General features: G+C 48.3%; 1 protein-coding gene across 3 annotated transcripts in view; it reads left to right on the forward strand.

Moving 5' to 3' along the window:
• Positions 1-16,834, forward strand: part of LOC147100257 (transmembrane protease serine 4-like) — a 63,604-nt gene extending 46,770 nt beyond the window's left edge. For all 3 annotated transcript variants that reach the window (XM_085967766.1, XM_085967767.1, XM_085967765.1), the window contains 6 exons: positions 1,025-1,184; positions 2,163-2,332; positions 4,880-4,975; positions 9,039-9,181; positions 11,415-11,564; positions 14,626-16,834. In XM_085967766.1, coding sequence (XP_085823892.1) covers positions 1,025-1,184; positions 2,163-2,332; positions 4,880-4,975; positions 9,039-9,181; positions 11,415-11,564; positions 14,626-14,631 — 725 coding nt within the window. In that variant the 3' untranslated portion in view covers positions 14,632-16,834. The remainder of the gene's footprint in view (positions 1-1,024; positions 1,185-2,162; positions 2,333-4,879; positions 4,976-9,038; positions 9,182-11,414; positions 11,565-14,625) is intronic.
• Positions 16,835-17,870: the final 1,036 nt, after the last annotated feature.

Consider the following 17,870-nt stretch of genomic DNA (forward strand, 5'->3'; position numbering starts at 1 on the left):
CCCGTTTTCTCTCTACCACCTTTTTTGAGGGTCCCTATTGTCTTGCTCCCCACCTGTTTTCTGACGAGTATTTATTTTATAGAGTTTTGTGTGTTCACCTCTTCCTGAGTGTTTACCAACCATTCTCGTTTAGTTTTTGTATATTCATTCTCTGAACGTGGGCATCGCTGGCCAGCATTTATTGCCCATCCCTCATTGCCCTCGAAGGTGGTGGTGAGCCACCTTCTTGAACCGCTGCAGTCCGTGTGGTAAAGGTGCTCTCACAGTGCTGTTAGGGAGGGAGTTCCAGGATTTTGACCCAGCGACGATGAATGATCGGCCGATATACTTCTAAATCAGGATGGTGTGTGACTTGGAGGGGAACTTGGAGGTGGTGGTGTTCCCATGTGCCTGCTGCCCTTGTCCTTCTAGGTAGTGGAGGTTGATTGTTTGGGAGGTGCTGTCGAAGAAGCCTTGGCGAGTTGCTGCAGTGCATCTTGTAGATGGTACACACTGCAGCCACGGTGCACTGGTGGTGGAGGGAGAGCCAATGAGGTGGGCTGCTTTGTCCTGGATGGTGTCAGACTACGAGTGTTGTTACAGCTGCACTCATCCAGGCAAGTGGAAAGTATTCCATCACACTCCTGACTTCTACCTTGTAGATGGTGGAGAGACTCTGTGGAGTCAGGAGGTGAATCACTTGCCACAGAATACCCAGCCTCTGACCTGTTCTTGTAGCTACAGCATTTATGTGGCTGGTCCAGTTGAGGTGATGTTGCCTTTTTAAAATCGGATAAATCACGTTGAGGAATCAGTTATTGGTGAAAGCCAGTGAACTGGAGTCAAAAGACAATTGGATGTCTTGCTGATTTTTCTCATTAATACCAATCAATAAAGAAGGAAGGGACACCTGGGTCAAAGAGGTCCTTCCTGCTCCTACAGATTCTGATGTTCCAATAATTAGTTTGGATTTTTAGGTTATCCTGAAGGCTTGCGTTCAGTTGTAACAGGGGAAAATATAACATTGGTTTGTGCTGTGTTTCAGGGTGTGAGCGAAGTGCCACTGAACGGATTGTAGGAGGCACGGACGCCAGTATCGATGAATGGCCCTGGCAAGTCAGCCTCCAGTACAGGAAGCAGCACCTGTGTGGGGGTAGCATAATAAACTCCCAATGGATCGTGACTGCTGCACACTGCTTCCCAGAGTAAGTGCACAAGTAACTGCGCACCCCTTCCCACACCGCCCAGGCCCCCATGGCTCCCTCTACACTGTCCCATCAAACACTCCCAGGGCAGGTACAGCACGGGTTAGATACAGAGTAAAGCTCCCTCTACACTGTCCCCATCAAACACACCCAGGGCAGGTACAGCACGGGTTAGATACAGAGTAAAGCTCCCTCTACATTGTCCCATCAAACACTCCCAGGGCTGGTACAGCATGGGGTTAGATACAGAGTAAAGCTCCCTCTACACTGTCCCCATCAAACACACCCAGGGCAGGTACAGCACGGGTTAGATACAGAGTAAAGCTCCCTCTACACTGCCCCATCAAACACTCCCAGGGCTGGTACAGCACGGGGTTAGATACAGAGTAAAGCTCCCTCTACACTGTCCCCATCAAACAGACCCAGGGCAGGTACAGCACGGGTTAGATACAGAGTAAAGCTCCCTCTACACTGTCCCCATCAAACAGACCCAGGGCAGGTACAGCACGGGTTAGATACAGAGTAAAGCTCCCTCTACACTGTCCCCATCAAACACACCCAGGGCTGGTACAGCACGGGGTTAGATACAGAGTAAAGCTCCCTCTACACTGTCCCCATCAAACAGACCCAGGGCAGGTACAGCACGGGTTAGATACAGAGTAAAGCTCCCTCTACATTGTCCCATCAAACACTCCCAGGGCTGGTACAGCATGGGGTTAGATACAGAGTAAAGCTCCCTCTACACTGTCCCCATCAAACACACCCAGGGCAGGTACAGCACGGGGTTAGATACAGAGTAAAGCTCCCTCTACACTGCCCCCATCAAACACTCCCAGGGCAGGTACAGCACAGGTTAGATACAGAGTAAAGCTCCCTCTACACTGTCCCATCAATGTGCCACTGTCCCAATGTCAAAAGCACCGATTAAACTGATTGGTTTTGGGAATGTTTTGCTAATGGGAGTTGTATTTATTCCAGGGAATATCATCAGATTGAGGACTGGAAGGTGTTCGCTGGGAGAGACCATCTCTACTCCGGGGGCAGCAGTTATTCGGTCGTGAAAATTGTCACAAATGGAAACTACAACTCGCATACCAGTGACTATGACATTGCGCTCATAAAATTGAGGTCACCTTTACCCTACACAGGTAAGGCACTGCCCGAGTGCAACACTGGGCACCATTAATTAATGAATTGTGTTTGACCTTTAATCTCCCTTTCTAAGGGGAAACTTTTGCCATTAGGAACCGATTTTTCAGCCGTTTTCTCCCATGCTCTCCTTTAGGCATTGACTGTTGCTGAGGTTTCCGTTCAATCCCTGCCTGGGGTACAGACACTGACTCTCACTGGGGTGCAGTTCCACAGACACTGACTCTCACTGGGGTACAGTTCCACGGGCACTGACTCTCACTGGGGTACAGTTCCACAGACACTGACTCTCGCTGTGGTACAGTTCCACAGACACTGACTCTCACTGGGGTACAGTTCCACAGACACTGACTCTCACTGGGGTACAGTTCCACAGGCACTGACTCTCACTGGGGTACAGTTCCACAGGCGCTGTCTCTCACTGGGGTACAGTTCCATGGGCGCTGTCTCTCACTGGGGTGCGGTTCCACAGATACTGTCTCTCACTGGGGTACAGTTCCACGGGCACTGACTCTCACTGGGGTGCGGTTCCACAGACACTGACTCTCACTGGGGTGCGGTTCCACAGACACTGACTCTCACTGGGGTGCGGTTCCACAGACACTGACTCTCACTGGGGTGCGGTTCCACAGACACTGACTCTCACTGGGGTGCGGTTCCACAGACACTGACTCTCACTGGGGTGCGGTTCCACAGACACTGACTCTCACTGGGGTGCGGTTCCACGGACACTGACTCTCACTGGGGTGCGGTTCCACGGACACTGACTCTCACTGGGGTGCGGTTCCACGGGCACTGACTCTTACTGGGGTGCGGTTCCACGGGCACTGACTCTCACTGGGGTGCGGTTCCACAGACTGACTCTCACTAGGGTGCGGTTCCACAGACAGTGACTCTCACTGGGGTGCGGTTCCACAGACACTGACTCTCACTGGGGTGCGGTTCCACAGACACTGACTCTCACTGGGGTGCGGTTCCACAGACACTGACTCTCACTGGGGTGCGGTTCCACAGACACTGACTCTCACTGGGGTGCGGTTCCACAGACACTGACTCTCACTGGGGTGCGGTTCCACAGACACTGACTCTCACTGGGGTGCGGTTCCACAGACACTGACTCTCACTGGGGTGCGGTTCCACAGACACTGACTCTCACTGGGGTGCGATTCCACAGACACTGACCCTCACTGGGGTGCGGTTCCACAGACACTGACTCTCACTGGGGTGCGGTTCCACAGACACTGACTCTCACTGGGGTGCGGTTCCACAGACACTGACTCTCACTGGGGTGCGGTTCCACAGACACTGACTCTCACCGGGGTGCGGTTCCACAGACACTGACTCTCACCGGGGTGCGGTTCCACAGACACTGACTCTCACTGGGGTGCGGTTCCACAGACACTGACTCTCACTGGGGTGCGGTTCCACAGACACTGACTCTCACCGGGGTGCGGTTCCACAGACACTGACTCTCACTGGGGTGCGGTTCCACAGACACTGACTCTCACTGGGGTGCGGTTCCACAGACACTGATTCCGAGGCCATTCTTTGCTATTCTAGGCAGTGGCGGCAAGAAGTTCAACTGCGGGGTCTATCGCAGCTGAGCTTGATCCGGTCCTCACTCAATGTGCATGCACAGGGTTGCACGCATACACTTCCTCGCACACTATCCTGTACGAGACATGTGGCGGTGATCACTATTGAGCTCCCTGGTTAATGTTGCCCTAAATCAGAGGTGCTGCATCCAATTGTAGGGCTGCTACCACTCGCCCTGGCTGAGGTTAGCACAGGCTGGAGAAGGAACCCAGAACCTACCTGGTACTGGGTGGGGGCGTTATCCATTGAGCCATATGGGAACTGGACACCTGTAACTGAAACAGTCTCGCCCTATGTATGGAAGGGGACTGGGTAAAAGAGAGTTTCCCCATTTCCCCCAACAGGCTAATACTCTGAACTTGGCCCCTTTAGATATTAAACAATATTACTTTGCAGTCTCCATCTGAGCTGATGTGTCCTGGATCACACTGGCTCTGTCTGAGATGAGATGGCATTCCTGGGTTCACTATCAGTTTAAAAAAAAATTCATTCATGGGATATGGGCGTCGCTGGCAAGGCCAGCATTTATTGCCCATCCCTAATTGCCCCTGAGAAGGTGGTGGTGAGCCGCCGTCTTGAACCGCTGCAGTCCATGCTTATTGTCTTTCCTAGCAGTTTGGTACAACTGAGTGTCTCGCTGGGCCATTTCAGAGGGTAGTTAAGAGTCAACCACATTGCTGTGGGTCTGGAGTCACATGTAGTTCAGACCAGGTAAGGACGGCAGATTTCCGTCCCTAAAGGACATTAGTGAACCAGCTGGGTTTTTGCGACAATCCGGCAGTTCCAGACTTATTTAATTAACTACATTTACATCCCCCAGCTGCCGTGGTGGGATTTGAACTCCCGTCTCCAGATCATTAGCCCAGGCCTCTGGATCACTAGCCCAGTAACATAACCACTATGAACTTAATTGTTCTCTTCTGAATAATTTTCCCTGTTTCTTTCCCTAGATTACATCCGTCCAATTTGTTTACCCAACTACAAATCACCGATTCAAAAGAATATCTTGGCATGGGTTACTGGCTGGGGCTACACTAAGGAATACGGTAATTATCACCTTGGTTACTGACGTAATAAAACTCACTACACACTTGGTTTGAGTATAAAGCAAGGCTTTAATCAACTTGTTTCAGAACATGGAAGTCTAGTTGTACTTCACTAGCTCCTTGTCTTACAAAATGTCCCTGGAAAGCTGGGGCCCTCGCCCGAGTATTTATACTCCTTAGACGGCGCCACCAGTTGGCCGTCCAGTGTTATTTCATAAGTAGTTTCTTGATGATGAGATTTATAACAGTTACTATCGACTGTGAGGTCACCCATTCAAACATGGCCGAACAAGAGGGGTTCTCCACTCTCTGCTCCAGGGGCGCCCAGCCTCCTGTCCCTGTGGGCAGTATTTAGTCTTGGGGAGGGGCAGTTTAAACTCCAGTAAACAGCAAATTCCCAGCTATCTTCAGTCGGTCGCACTAACAGATCTTGACGTTGCGATTTAGGATTGATCTGCCAAGTGAGGTAACCATTGAGAACCGACCTTTCCAAACCTCAGGTCACCATCTCTGGTTGGGCGTATTCTGGGAGGTTTCATCGCGTGACCTCCTGCGATTGCTGGCTTTGTTTCTTTAGATTTGTGCCCCATAAGTAATTCATTTCCCGTGGGCCGTGTATCGGAGGTCAGAGCCAGACCAGATCAGGCGGCTCGGATGGGAAGAAAGACTTGCATTTCTAGAGCGCCTGCCATGACCTCGGGACGTACCAAAGTGCTTTATAACCAATCGAGTGCAGTCACTGTTGTAATGAAAGAAACGCGGCAGCCAATTTGCGCACAGCAAGCTCCCACAAACAGCAATGTGATAATGACAAGATCATCTCTCAGCTGTGGCTCAGTGGGTAGCACTCTCGCCACAGTGAGTCAGCCAGTTGTGGGTTCAAGTCCCACTCCAGGAACTTGAGCACAAAAATCTAAGCTGACACTCCAGTGGAGTGCTGCACTGTCAGAGGTGCCGTCTTTCGGATGAGACATTAAACCGCGGCCCCAGCTGCTCTCCAGTGGATGTAGAAGATCCCATGGCACTATTTATTTGAAGAAGAGCAGGGGAGTGCTCCCCAGTGTCCTGGGGCCAATATTTATCCCTCAATCAACATAACAAAAATCAAATTATCTGGTCATTATCACATTGCTGTTTGTGGGAGCTTGCTGTGCGCAAGTTGGCTGCCGCGTTTCCTACATTACAACAGTGACTACACTTCAAGAAGTACTTCATTGGTTGTAAAGCGCTTTGAGACATCCGGAGTTCGTGAAAGGCGCTATATAAATGCAAGTCTGTCTTTCTTTACATAGGATATACGGCACAGAAACAGGCCATTCAGTCCATGCTGTCGTTTATGCTCCACACGTACCTCTTTTCTGCTCTAACTCTCAGCATAACCCTCTTTTCCCTTCTCCCTCATATGCTTGTCCAGCCTCCCCTTAAATGCATCTATACTATTCGCTTCGACCACTCCCTGTGGTAGCAAGTTCCACATTCTCACCACTCTCTGGGTAAAGATGTTTCTTCTGAATTCCCTATTGGATTTCTTGGTGACTGTCTTATATTGATGGCCTCTAGTTTTGCTCTTCCCCACAAGTGGAAACACTCTGTATCCACTCTATCAAAATGTTTCATAATTTTAAAGACCTCTATTAGGTCACCCCTCAGCCTTTTTTCAAGAGAAAAGTGACCCAGCCTGTTCATCCTTTCCTGATATGTATACTCTCGCATTTCTGGTATCATCCTTGTAAATCTTCTCTGCACCCTCTCCAGTGCCTCTATATCCTTTTTATAATATGGCGACCAGAACTGTACGCAGTACTCCAAGTGCGGTCTAACCAAGGTTCAATACAGGTTTAGCATAACTTTCCTACTTTTCAATTCTATCCCTCTAGAAATAAACCCTAGTGCTTGTTTTTTTTATGGCCTTGCTAACCTGTGTCGCAACATTTAGTGATCTGTGTATTTGTACTCTGAGATCCCTTTGTTCCTCTACCCCACCTAGACTCGCACCCTCCAAGTGATAAGTGACCTCCCTATTCTTCCTACCAAAATGTAATAACTCCCATTTATCTGTGTTGAACTTCATTTGCCAATTATATGCCCATTCTGCAAGTTTATTAATGTCCTCCTGTAACTTGTTGCAGTTCTCCTCAGTATTGACTATTCCCCCCAATTTGGTGTCATCCACAAATTTAGAAATTGTGTTTTTGATTCCTCAGTCTAAATCGTTGATGTAAATTGTGAACAGCAGTGATCCCAGCACTGATCCTTGTGGAACACCACTACCCACCTGCTGCCACTGTGAATAGCTACCCTTTACTCCTACTCTCTGTTTTCTGTCCTGAAGCCAGCCAGCAATCCATTCTGCTACTTGTCCCCTGACTCCACATTCTCTGACCTTGTTCATCAGTCTATTATGGGATACCTTATCGAAGGATTTTTGAAAATCCAGATTACATCTAGTGCATTACCATTGTCTACCCTCTCTGTTACTTCTTCAAAAAGTTGAATAAGGTTGGCCAAGCAAAACTTTCCCTTTTGAAATCCATGCTGACTATTCATTATTATATTTTTGGTTTCTAGATATTTTTCTATTTTCTCCTTTAGTAGGGATTCCATTATTTTTCCTACCACTGATGTTAAGCTGACTGGTCTATAATTCCCTGGACATGCTCGATCCCCCTTCTTAAATATTGGTATTACGTTACCTACCCACCAGTCCTCTGGCACTGTACCTTTTTTCTAACGAATTATTAATAAGTGTAGTAATGCTTCTGCTATCTCTTCCCTAAATTTGTTTAAAATGCAATCTATCCGGACCGGGGTTTTATCCTCCTTTGAGTTTGATTAGTTTATTTAATATATCCCCTTTTTTAATTTTAAAAGCACTTATCTCGTTACTAAGCTCATCATCCAATGTCATGTCCACCTGTTCTTTCTCCCTGGACAATACTGAAGCAAAATAATGATTTAATATTTCTGCCATCTCTCTATCGTTACCTGTGGTATTGTCCTGACTATCCTTTAATGGCCCTATTCCCACCCCAACCTTTTTTTATTGCTGTGCCTATGAAATATTTTTCTATTTTGTTTTATGTTCCTTGATAATTCAATTTCAGAGTTCCTCTTTGCCTCCCTAATTGGTTTTTTTGACATCTCTCCTAATCTTTTTGTATTCTCTCTTATCATGCACTCCCCTGCTGTCTATGTACTTAATGTATGCCTCTTTCCTTACCCTCAATTGTTCCCTTATGGCTTTATTCATCCATTGTTGTTTAGTTTGTTCTTTCCTTTTAGCAGAATGTATTTTTCGGGCACTCTGTTGAGCACCGTTTTAAATATTTCCCATTGCTGTTCTACATTGTTGTTTGTCAATATTGTTGCCCTTTTTTTTCCTAAGTTCTATTCTCAGCCCCTCGCAATCAGCTTTTCTCCAATCTATTAACTTGGTTTTCATCGTACTTCTGTCCTTTGCAATTATCATCTTGAAGCGTATTATATTATGGTCACTGTTGCCTATATGTTTTTAGTGATGTTGGTTGAGGGATAAATATTGGCCAGGACAATGGGAAGAACTCCCCTGCTCTTCAAAATAGTGCCATGGGATCTTTTATGTCCACCTGAGGGGGCAGGCAGGGCCTCTGTTTAACATCTCATTGGAAAGACTGCACCTCCAAAAGTGCAGCGCTTCCCCAATACTGCCGCTCCGACAATGCAGCACTCACTCAGTACTGCCCCTCGAACAGTGCACCACTCCTACAGTACTGCTCCACCAACAATGCAGCGCTTCCCTCAGCACTGCCCCTCCGACAGGGCGGCACTCCCTCAGCACTGCCCCTCCGACAGGGCGGCGCTCCCTCAGCACTGCCCCTCCGACAGGGCGGCGCTCCCTCAGCACTGCCCCTCCGACAGGGCGGCGCTCCCTCAGCACTGCCCCTCCGACAGGGCGGCGCTCCCTCAGCACTGCCCCTCCGACAGGGCGGCGCTCCCTCAGCACTGCACTGGGAGTGTCAGCCTGGATATTGTATATCGGGTGAGATCTCCTGTTCTGAAGTTTTTTGTTATTTTTTTGTACAAGGTCAAGTGTCGCCCGTGCTACAACAGGCCAACGTATCGGTGATCGAACGGGATGTGTGCAATCGGAGGCAGTATTACGGCGGGCAGATCACGGAACGCATGTTGTGCGCAGGATACAAGGCCGGGAAGGTGGATGCCTGTCAGGTATGGGCATGAATGCGGAGCCGGGTCCTACCTCTGTAGGAGGGAGGAGTTTATAAAGAGGAGTGTCTGAGCTGAGTGAGCAGTGACAGAAGGCACTGTAATTACTGCCAAAGTAGGCATGTCAGCCAACATTCTCATTCCTGATGCAGTGACTCCCCCTGGTATGTGGACATTACAGAGAATGTACCGCACAGAAACAGGCCATTCGGCCCAACTAGTCAATACTGGTGTTCATGCTCCACACGAGTCTCCTCCCACCCTACTTTATCTAAGTTTCACCTGATTGGATTTATTAGTGACTACCTTATATTTATGGCCCCTAGTGTTGGATTCCCCCACAAGCGGAAATATCTTCTCTACGTCTACCCTATCAAACCCCTTCATAATTTTTAAAAAGCTCTATTGGGTCACCCCATAGCATTTAGGCTCTTATTTCCCAAGGAATGTGTGGCCTCCTTATTCCTCCGATCAAAATGCACCATCTCATGCTTGTCTACATTGAAATTAATTTGCCAATTACATGCCCAACTGGTCGCGGGCAGGATGGTTCTTGGCTGCGATAACCCACCCCCACCCATCCCATTGTCCATGGCCTGCTGACCACCTGTGCTAAGAATGGCTTCTTGACTGAGGGAGCCAAGGGGGTCAATGGCCACAGAACTCTACCCAGAAAGATGCCAACGCCTTCAGGAGAAGAGAAGGAGAAAGTGCAAAAGAAATATTGAACGCGGCTCCCTTGAGCTGGTGATTTTTCAGTCTCGTTGGAGCTAAGGTGCCGATGAACGTTAAATAAAATCTCTTTGTACTGCGAGGGTATGGTTGTGTAGTGATTATGTTACTGGCCTAGTAATCCACAACCCTGGACTAATAATCCCGAGAATGCGAATTCAAATCCAGTGTAAAAAAAATACTGGAAATAAGCTGGTCTCAGTAACGGTGACCATGAATCTATCGGATTGTTGTAAAAAACCCATCTGGTTCACTAATGTCCTTTAGGGAAGGATATCTGCCGTCCTTACTCGGTCTGGCCTATATGTGACTCCAGACCCACACTAACGAGGTTGACTCTTAACCACCCTCTGAAGCAGCCTAGCAAGATACTCCGTTGTGTCACTTACCTTCTCGATAACTAGGGATTGGCAATAAGTGCCAACCTTGCCAATGATGTCCATATCCTGAAGTTGAATTAGAAGAAAAAGTGGTGAGTCTGGTGCCACGTTTAACATCCGGTGTCGGCATCCAGCTCTGGTAGGACCCACGGCTCCCAGATCCCGCAGCTATTCCTGCGGAGACGTATGGACTGCCCACGGTCCAGAGAGATGGTGCTTTTTTTTAAATTCGTTTATGGGATGATGGCATTGCTGGCAAGGCCCAGCATTTATTGTCCATCCCTAATTGCCCTGGAGAAGGTGGTGGTGAGCCACCTTCTTGAACCGCTGCAGTCCATGTGGTGAAGGTACTCCTACAGTGCTGTTAGGGAGGGAGTTCCAGGATTTTGACCCAGCGATGATGAAGGCCGATATATTTCCAAGTCAGGATGATGTGTGACTTGGAGGGGAACCTGGAGGTGGTGGTGCTCCCATGCGCCTGCTGCCCTTGTCCTTCTAGGTGGTAGAGGTCGCGGGTTTGGGAGGTGCTGCCGAAGAAGCCTTGGCGAGTTGCTGCAGTGCATCTTGTAGATGGTACACACTGCAACCACGGTACGCCGGTGGTGAATGTTTAAGGTGGTGGATGGGGTACCGATCAAGCGGGCTGCTTTGTCCTGGATGGTGTCGAGCTTCCCGAGTCGTATAAATTAACTGAATATTAACTAGCGATGGGACCTCCCTGACTCTCTAAAGCCTCCTGTGTTGTACCTGCTCCATTTGGCAGCCTGCACTATCTGTGGGACTGCAGTATACCTACAATCCAACAGGCCTGGCGTGTGTGTAGTTGTAAGCTCTCAGAAATCCGCTTCCGCTGTAGCAGGTTGGTGGGGGGGGTGGGGGTGCAAGTATTCCAAGCTGAGATTGGTAGATTTGTTGTTGGGCAAGGATATTGAGGCTTGTGGAACCAAGGCGGGGAGATGGAGTTGAGATACAGATCAGCCACGATCTAACTGAATGGTGGGACAGGCTCGAGGGGCTGAATGGCCTCTTCCTGTCCCTGCCCACGTGCGCTTGTGCACGATGCTGACACCTTGGTGCGATTCCGTTGGTTGGCCCGGTGAATTTACCGTCCCGTCTCTTTTCAGGGGGACAGCGGGGGTCCGTTAGTCTACCGCTTTCGGCACTGGCAGCTGATTGGGATCGTGAGCTGGGGCACGGGCTGCGGCCGGCCCAATCGGCCGGGAGTTTACAGTGACGTGACCGTGCTGCTTGATTGGGTCTACCACATCTTGAATGTAAGTACGAGAGGGGCACTGACCCCAACTCTTTCCCCACCTCTGCCCCTCACCTCACCCCACCTCACCACACCACTCCCCACCCCTCACTCTTTGGGTTCCCTGTGGGTCATGTTGCTCAGGACGATGTAAGCAAACAGCGAGGAACAGGCCAGATTATCAGATAATTCCCACAATGCACTCAACACAGCGATCGCTTATTCTTTCTATTTTCTTTTAACCAAAGTTTGATGGGTAAAGGTGTCACACCGCTCGCTCCATTCTCTCCTTCCCCTCTCTCCCGCTCACTCCCCTCTGCACCCTGCACTCATTCCTTCCCTTTCCCCCTCACCGCACCCTGCACTGTGCTGGCTCTACACACGGTGCGTTCCTGTCACCCAGTGGCTGCAAGCAAGTATGGCCAAAAGTACAAACACTTCAGAGGAAAAGGCTCAACAGAACTTCAGTTGACCTTTGACCAAAGGGATTGGCAAACTAATCTGACAATCACCGAGAGAGAGAGAGAGACTGGCTACAGTGAGAGCATTGCAACTCTGGTTACTGACTTCTAGCCTCTCCACCCCAAATCTTTCAGATATTATGGGATGTTTGAAGGACTCTCCTGGTGTTTAGAAGCAGAGGGCGGAGACTGGGACAGCTGTGTCTGTGCTGACCAATCAAAACCAGAGGTTTTTGGAAACCATCCCAAAAGGCCAACAACTGCTGTCATGGCAACAGAAACATCCACTCGGAAACTTGCCAATATACATGAAGTCTAAAATATCAGATACCTGGGAGTGAGTTACAGGCTGGAGTCTAATCGAGGGGTTCGGGAGGTTTATGTATAGAATAACAGATACCCGGGAGTGAGTTACAGGCTGGAATCTAATCGAGGGGTTCGGGGGATTTATATATAGAATAACAGATACCTGGGAGTGAGCTACAGGCTGGAGTCTAATCGAGGGGTTCGGGGGGGTTTATATATAGAATAACAGATACCCGGGAGTGAGTTACAGGCTGGAATCTAATCGAGGGGTTCGGGTGTATATGTGGGGAACAGACACTCAATGGAATGACACTGAAGGGTGCGGATGAGCCGAGGGACCTCGGGGTTCTAGTTCGTAGTTTGGGAATTTCCTCGGTAATGCTCTCCCGGCTTCACTTCACCGGCACTGTGGCGGAAACACTGCTTTACATAAAAGGTTTTCCCGCAGCACTCCTGACTCGGGAACGCTGGCGATCCGAGGACCCCCCCCCCCCCTGCCCCGGACTGAATTCCCTGAGTGCAGGTTGGTTAAACTAGAAAGGCCAATGGAATTTTGGGGTTTTATAATCGAGGGGCACAACCGTAAAGAAGTGAGAATGAACCTGTACACGGCAATGGTTGGGGTCATGGTTACTGTGCTGTGGGTAGTTTGGGATCCCCATTACAGATTGGACATTGAATCGCTAGAGAGCATGGTGTCAGCTCACCAGGATGATGCGAGGGATGGGAAGCTATAGTTGTGAAGAGAGATTTGCCTTGGGTATCAAGGGCCTGACGTCCTTCCCTGCTCCTGAAGGTTCTGTTCTTATTTCTCGATTTTAAAATTCTCATCCTTGTTTTCAAATCGCTCCGTGGCCTCACTCCTCCCTATCTCTGTAACCCTCCTCCAGCCCCACAAACCCCGAGATCTCTGCGCTCCTCCAATTCTGGCCTCTTGACCATCCCCTGATTTTAATCGCTCCACCATTGGCGGCCGTGCCTTCAGCTGCCTGGGCCCCGAGCTCTGGAATTCCCTCCCTAAACCTCTCCGTCTCTCTCTCCTTTTAAGACGCTCCTTAAAGCTTTTGGTCATCTGCCCCAATATCTCCTTATGTGGCTCGGTGTCAAATTTTGTTTGATTATGCTTCCTGTGAAGCACCTTGGGACGTTTTACATGTTTTTTTTTAATCAATTTATTTTCCTCAAGCCTCTGTGAAGCTACTTGGGATAATTTTATAACTTGCTTGATGTTGATTTATCCATGTATATGTTGGGGGGAGGGGCTATATTTGGGATGTGAATATTTCTCTATTACATAGAATTCACAGCACAGAAACAGGCCATTCGGCCCAACTGTTCCATGCCGGTGTTTATGCCCCACACGAGCCTCCTCCCACTCTACCTCACCTCATCAGCATAACCTTCTATTCCTTTCTCCTTCATGTGTTTATCCAGCTTCCCCTTAAATGTATCTCTGCTATTCGCCTCAACCATTCCCTGTGGTACAGGAAACTCTTTTTTTATCCGGCACCGACGGGACCGGTGTGGTGCTGGTTTATCAAAAAGTCCGGATTACAGAGAGGTATAGTAAAACGTACGAGAGCTCCGTACACAGCAACAAATCCAGGCGTCCCTGTTGCATAGCAACAGGTGCAGGAACCCCGGCCACAGATCCAGGTGTCCCTGTTGCATAGCAACAGGTGCAGGAACCCCAGTTACACGGCCACAGATCCAGGAACGGCCACTAATATGAAGTAAAACTTACCTGAACCTACTCCTGAATTTTGCCGGTTAACAGAGATTTCTGGTTATTTAGGTGCCGGTAAATCAAGAGTTTCCTGTAGCAAGTTTCACATTCTCACCACTCTGGGTAAAGAAGTTTCTCCTGAATTCCCAATTGGATTTATTCGTGACCATCTTATATTTATGGCCCCTAGTTTTTGACTCCCCCACAAGTGAAACATCTACCCTATTGAACTCCTTCATAATTTGAAAGACCTCTATCAGGTCACCCCTCAGTCATTTCTAGAGAAAAGAGCCCCACTTTGTTTAATCTTTCCTGATCGTTATAATCTCTGAGTTCTGGCATCATTTTTTTCCACCTTCTCCAGTACCTCTATCTTTTTTTTTACAATATGGAGACCAGAACTGTGCACAGTAAGTATGCTTCGATACAAGTTTAACATAACTTCCCTGCTTTTCAATTCTACTCCTCTAGAAATGAGCCCAGTGCTTGGGTTTGCATTTTTTTTTTTACAACCTTGATATAAAAGTATTGCTACTCTTAATGTATGCAAAATAAATATATATTTTTACATTTTTATTTTAAATATACAGCAGTGAGGACGAGGGGTTTGGGGAAAATGCTCACGTCACGCCTGGGCCCAGCTTCCTGGATTTCTGGGAGACCGTTACTCTGTGCACTTTATTGAAGATTCGTAAGCGACTCCCAATAATTTGAACTTCTCGCTTGTCCTGCCTTTGTTGTGCGGCCTGGACTTTAAGAATACAAGAATCCCAGACACCGGCTGCCTCACCGACCCTCTGCAATGGAGCTCGCATGCTAGATACGGATTAACGGCCCAAAATGTGCATTAGCTTTTTTAATTGCGGGAACGACGTCGAGTTGTAAACAAATCCCATAAGTACACTGCTCCGTGGTGTCAACATTGAAAAGTGTCAAAAATGCCACGGAAGAACAGGTGGGGTTGGCTGACTTGTTTTCCAGGGAATGACTGCCACGGATGCTAGTTATAGCAGATACCTCCCAGTGGGTCTAATCGCCACGTTTCTAAGTATCAAGAAGTGCCCCTAAAAAGAAAAAACATCCATAATTTTTAAATCGAAAATGACCAATCAGACAGCAAGATTTTTTTTTTTTCTTCTTCCTGATTGGCTACTTTAGATTTGAATATCAAATGAGATGACCGGATTTTTGCGCAGATGGTTGCAGGCTGGCCAATCAACAATCCCCATTGTGAGGGCGAAGGTTTGATTAGCACCTGCGATGTACGCCAGAGGTAATGACCCCCAGCTTCTTCGAATCTCTTAGCAGATCCCGACTTGCAGGCGAGGAATATTGCTGCTCGGAAATGAAACCGATTCCCATTTCAGGCACTTTTAGTGTCCGCATTGAAACCTCCCAGTACGTCACAGGGTAAATCTTATTCTACACTCCTCCCATCAAGCACTACCTTCCAGGTTCGCTCGTGTTGGATGAAGAGTGGGAATACTCTTCACGCTGCCCAACCGGAAGATTAACTCTAAGGCACTGTCCATTTCCTACACCAGCCATTCATTGCATCTATTCTAAATGAGATTGAGGGATGGGGGGTGTAGTTTTGGGCGATGGGCCTATTCTTAGAAACTAGGCCAAGACTGCCCAGTTATCTCACATTGGAAGGAGGCTAGGGCGAGACTGCCCAAAGTCATCTCGCGTAGGACGGAGACTGGGCTGGATCTCAATCCAAGCTCTAGAGGTGAATGGCAGTGTAGGAAGGGCCATGTGTAGTTAGACTGACCAAGGCAGTGAGCAGAAACCTGGTGAATGAATTGGCTCAGGGTTCAGTCTTTGTCTTTATGCCAATTTCTGTTGTCATTTTGGACGTGTATTGTATGTAATTTTATGGATTTTTGAATGTGTTCCATTCAGTAAAACGCAGGACGAATTTTATAAAGGAACCTTGTTTTTTTTAAGGCAGTTACTTGAATCGGGGTCGATGCTTCCTCATGATTGATGTTAAGCTGAGGCAGGAGGGGAATTTTTTTTTTAATCACGCAGTAAAACGAGGACAAAGGCACGTTGAACGTGCGGCCTCTTGGCTCAGTGTGTGAAGGCACTGCCTGGTGTGGTACTGGCCCATGCACACCAGCCATGTCCCAGACTCTGTCCCCAGTCTGTGCTGAGTCAAGTGGGACAGCCTGGGGGGGGGGGGGGTGCTAAAATAGGTTTCAGTACCCTTGGACCAGAGATGCAGGGGCTTATCAGCCAGGGCTCCTGCTTCTGCTCTCTGTCCAGTCTCCTGGTGGAAAGTGGACATTGGGCAAGGCCAGGATCAGGCTATGATGCTCCCCTCACCAATGATCTCTCCCTAGTTAAATACCCTGACAACACTCACTGTCTGGGCTTGCCATGTTGAATAGCCAGTGGGGTGGGGGGAATAGGGGTTGCCAGAGGGTGCACATGAACCTGTTCCCCCAACGAGAGTTGGTCCCTTCCATTATGGGTGACGAGGAGTCTCAAATTTTTCATTCAGTCTAACTGGTGACCAAAGGTGGCTCACTCCCAGTGGGAGGATACCAGCTCAGTTCCAGTCTGTACTCGTGCTTATCCATCTTTATTTGTACGGATACTCTCCGGTGCTACATTACTGCAAGGACAAGGTTTAAGGCTGCCAGGATTCACTGCTTTTTCCCTCCGTCCTCAGGTGACTGAAGTTTTGACCTTGAATGCTTGCGCCAAATTGCGTGTCAAAAAGTTTTATTTTTTTTTGATGTCTTTGTACCTGAATTTTCAGATTCGTTTTAAATAAATTGATTATTTTCAGCTCTGTGTCCGTGATGTGTCTGCAGTGATCGGAAGATGGGAGTTACCCGTCCCACGGGGTAAACTCGCGCCTGCGTATGAGGGGGGAGGAACTGCAGATAGAACAGCCCCAAACTTTGGGGGGGGAGGCGGGGGTGAGAAAGGAATAGGCCAGCATTCCCCTCTTGCTCCTGAATCCCTACAAAATTCCTCAAATTAGCCATGTTAGGGAAAACTGAGCCACTTGCAGACTACAGTTTTGCGAATCTGGTAACTCAATACATGTGTATCAGTGGGTGGCGCTCTCGCCTCTGAGTCAGAAGGTCGTGGGTTCAAGCCCCACTCCAGAGACTTGAGCACAGAATCCAGGCTGACACTAAGGTTAAACCAAGGCTCTGTCTACCCTCTTACGTGGATATATAAGATCACACGGCACTATTCCGAAAGAGAGAGCAGGGGAGTTCTGACTTCCACCCCCCCCCCCCACAGTGTCCAGAGATTGAACCTAGGGTGGTCTTGCTCTGAATCTCTTATTTTTGTGAGGAGGATGCAAAGAGGCTTCAAGGGGATATTGACAGGCTAAGTGAGTGGGCAAGAACATGGCAAATGGAATATAATGTGGAGAAATGTGAAGTTATCCACTTTGGTAGGAAAAATAGAAAAGCAGAGTATTTTTTAAATAGTGAGAGATTGGGAAATGTTGGTGTTCAGAGAGACCTGGGTGTCCTTGTACACGAATCACTGAAAGTTAACAGGCAGGTACAGCAAGCAATTAGAAAAGCAAATGGTATTTTGGCCTTTATTACAAGAGGATTTGAGTATAGGAGTAAAGAAGTCTTACTCCAAATATATAGGGCCCTGGTGAGATCACACTTGGAGTATTGTGTATAGTTTTGGTTTCCTTACCTAAAAACGGATATACTTGCCATAGAGGGAGTGCAACGAAGGTTCACCAGACTGGTTCCTGGGATGGGGAGATTGTCCTATGAGGAGAGATTGAGATAGACTCGGCCTATATTCTCTAGAGTTTAGAAGAATGAGAGGTGATCTCATTGAA

This window comes from Somniosus microcephalus, chromosome 26 (genome assembly GCF_052327205.1).
Source record: "Somniosus microcephalus isolate GS21.2 chromosome 26, FLI_Smic_1.0, whole genome shotgun sequence".
In the NCBI taxonomy this organism is placed as follows: domain Eukaryota; kingdom Metazoa; phylum Chordata; class Chondrichthyes; order Squaliformes; family Somniosidae; genus Somniosus; species Somniosus microcephalus.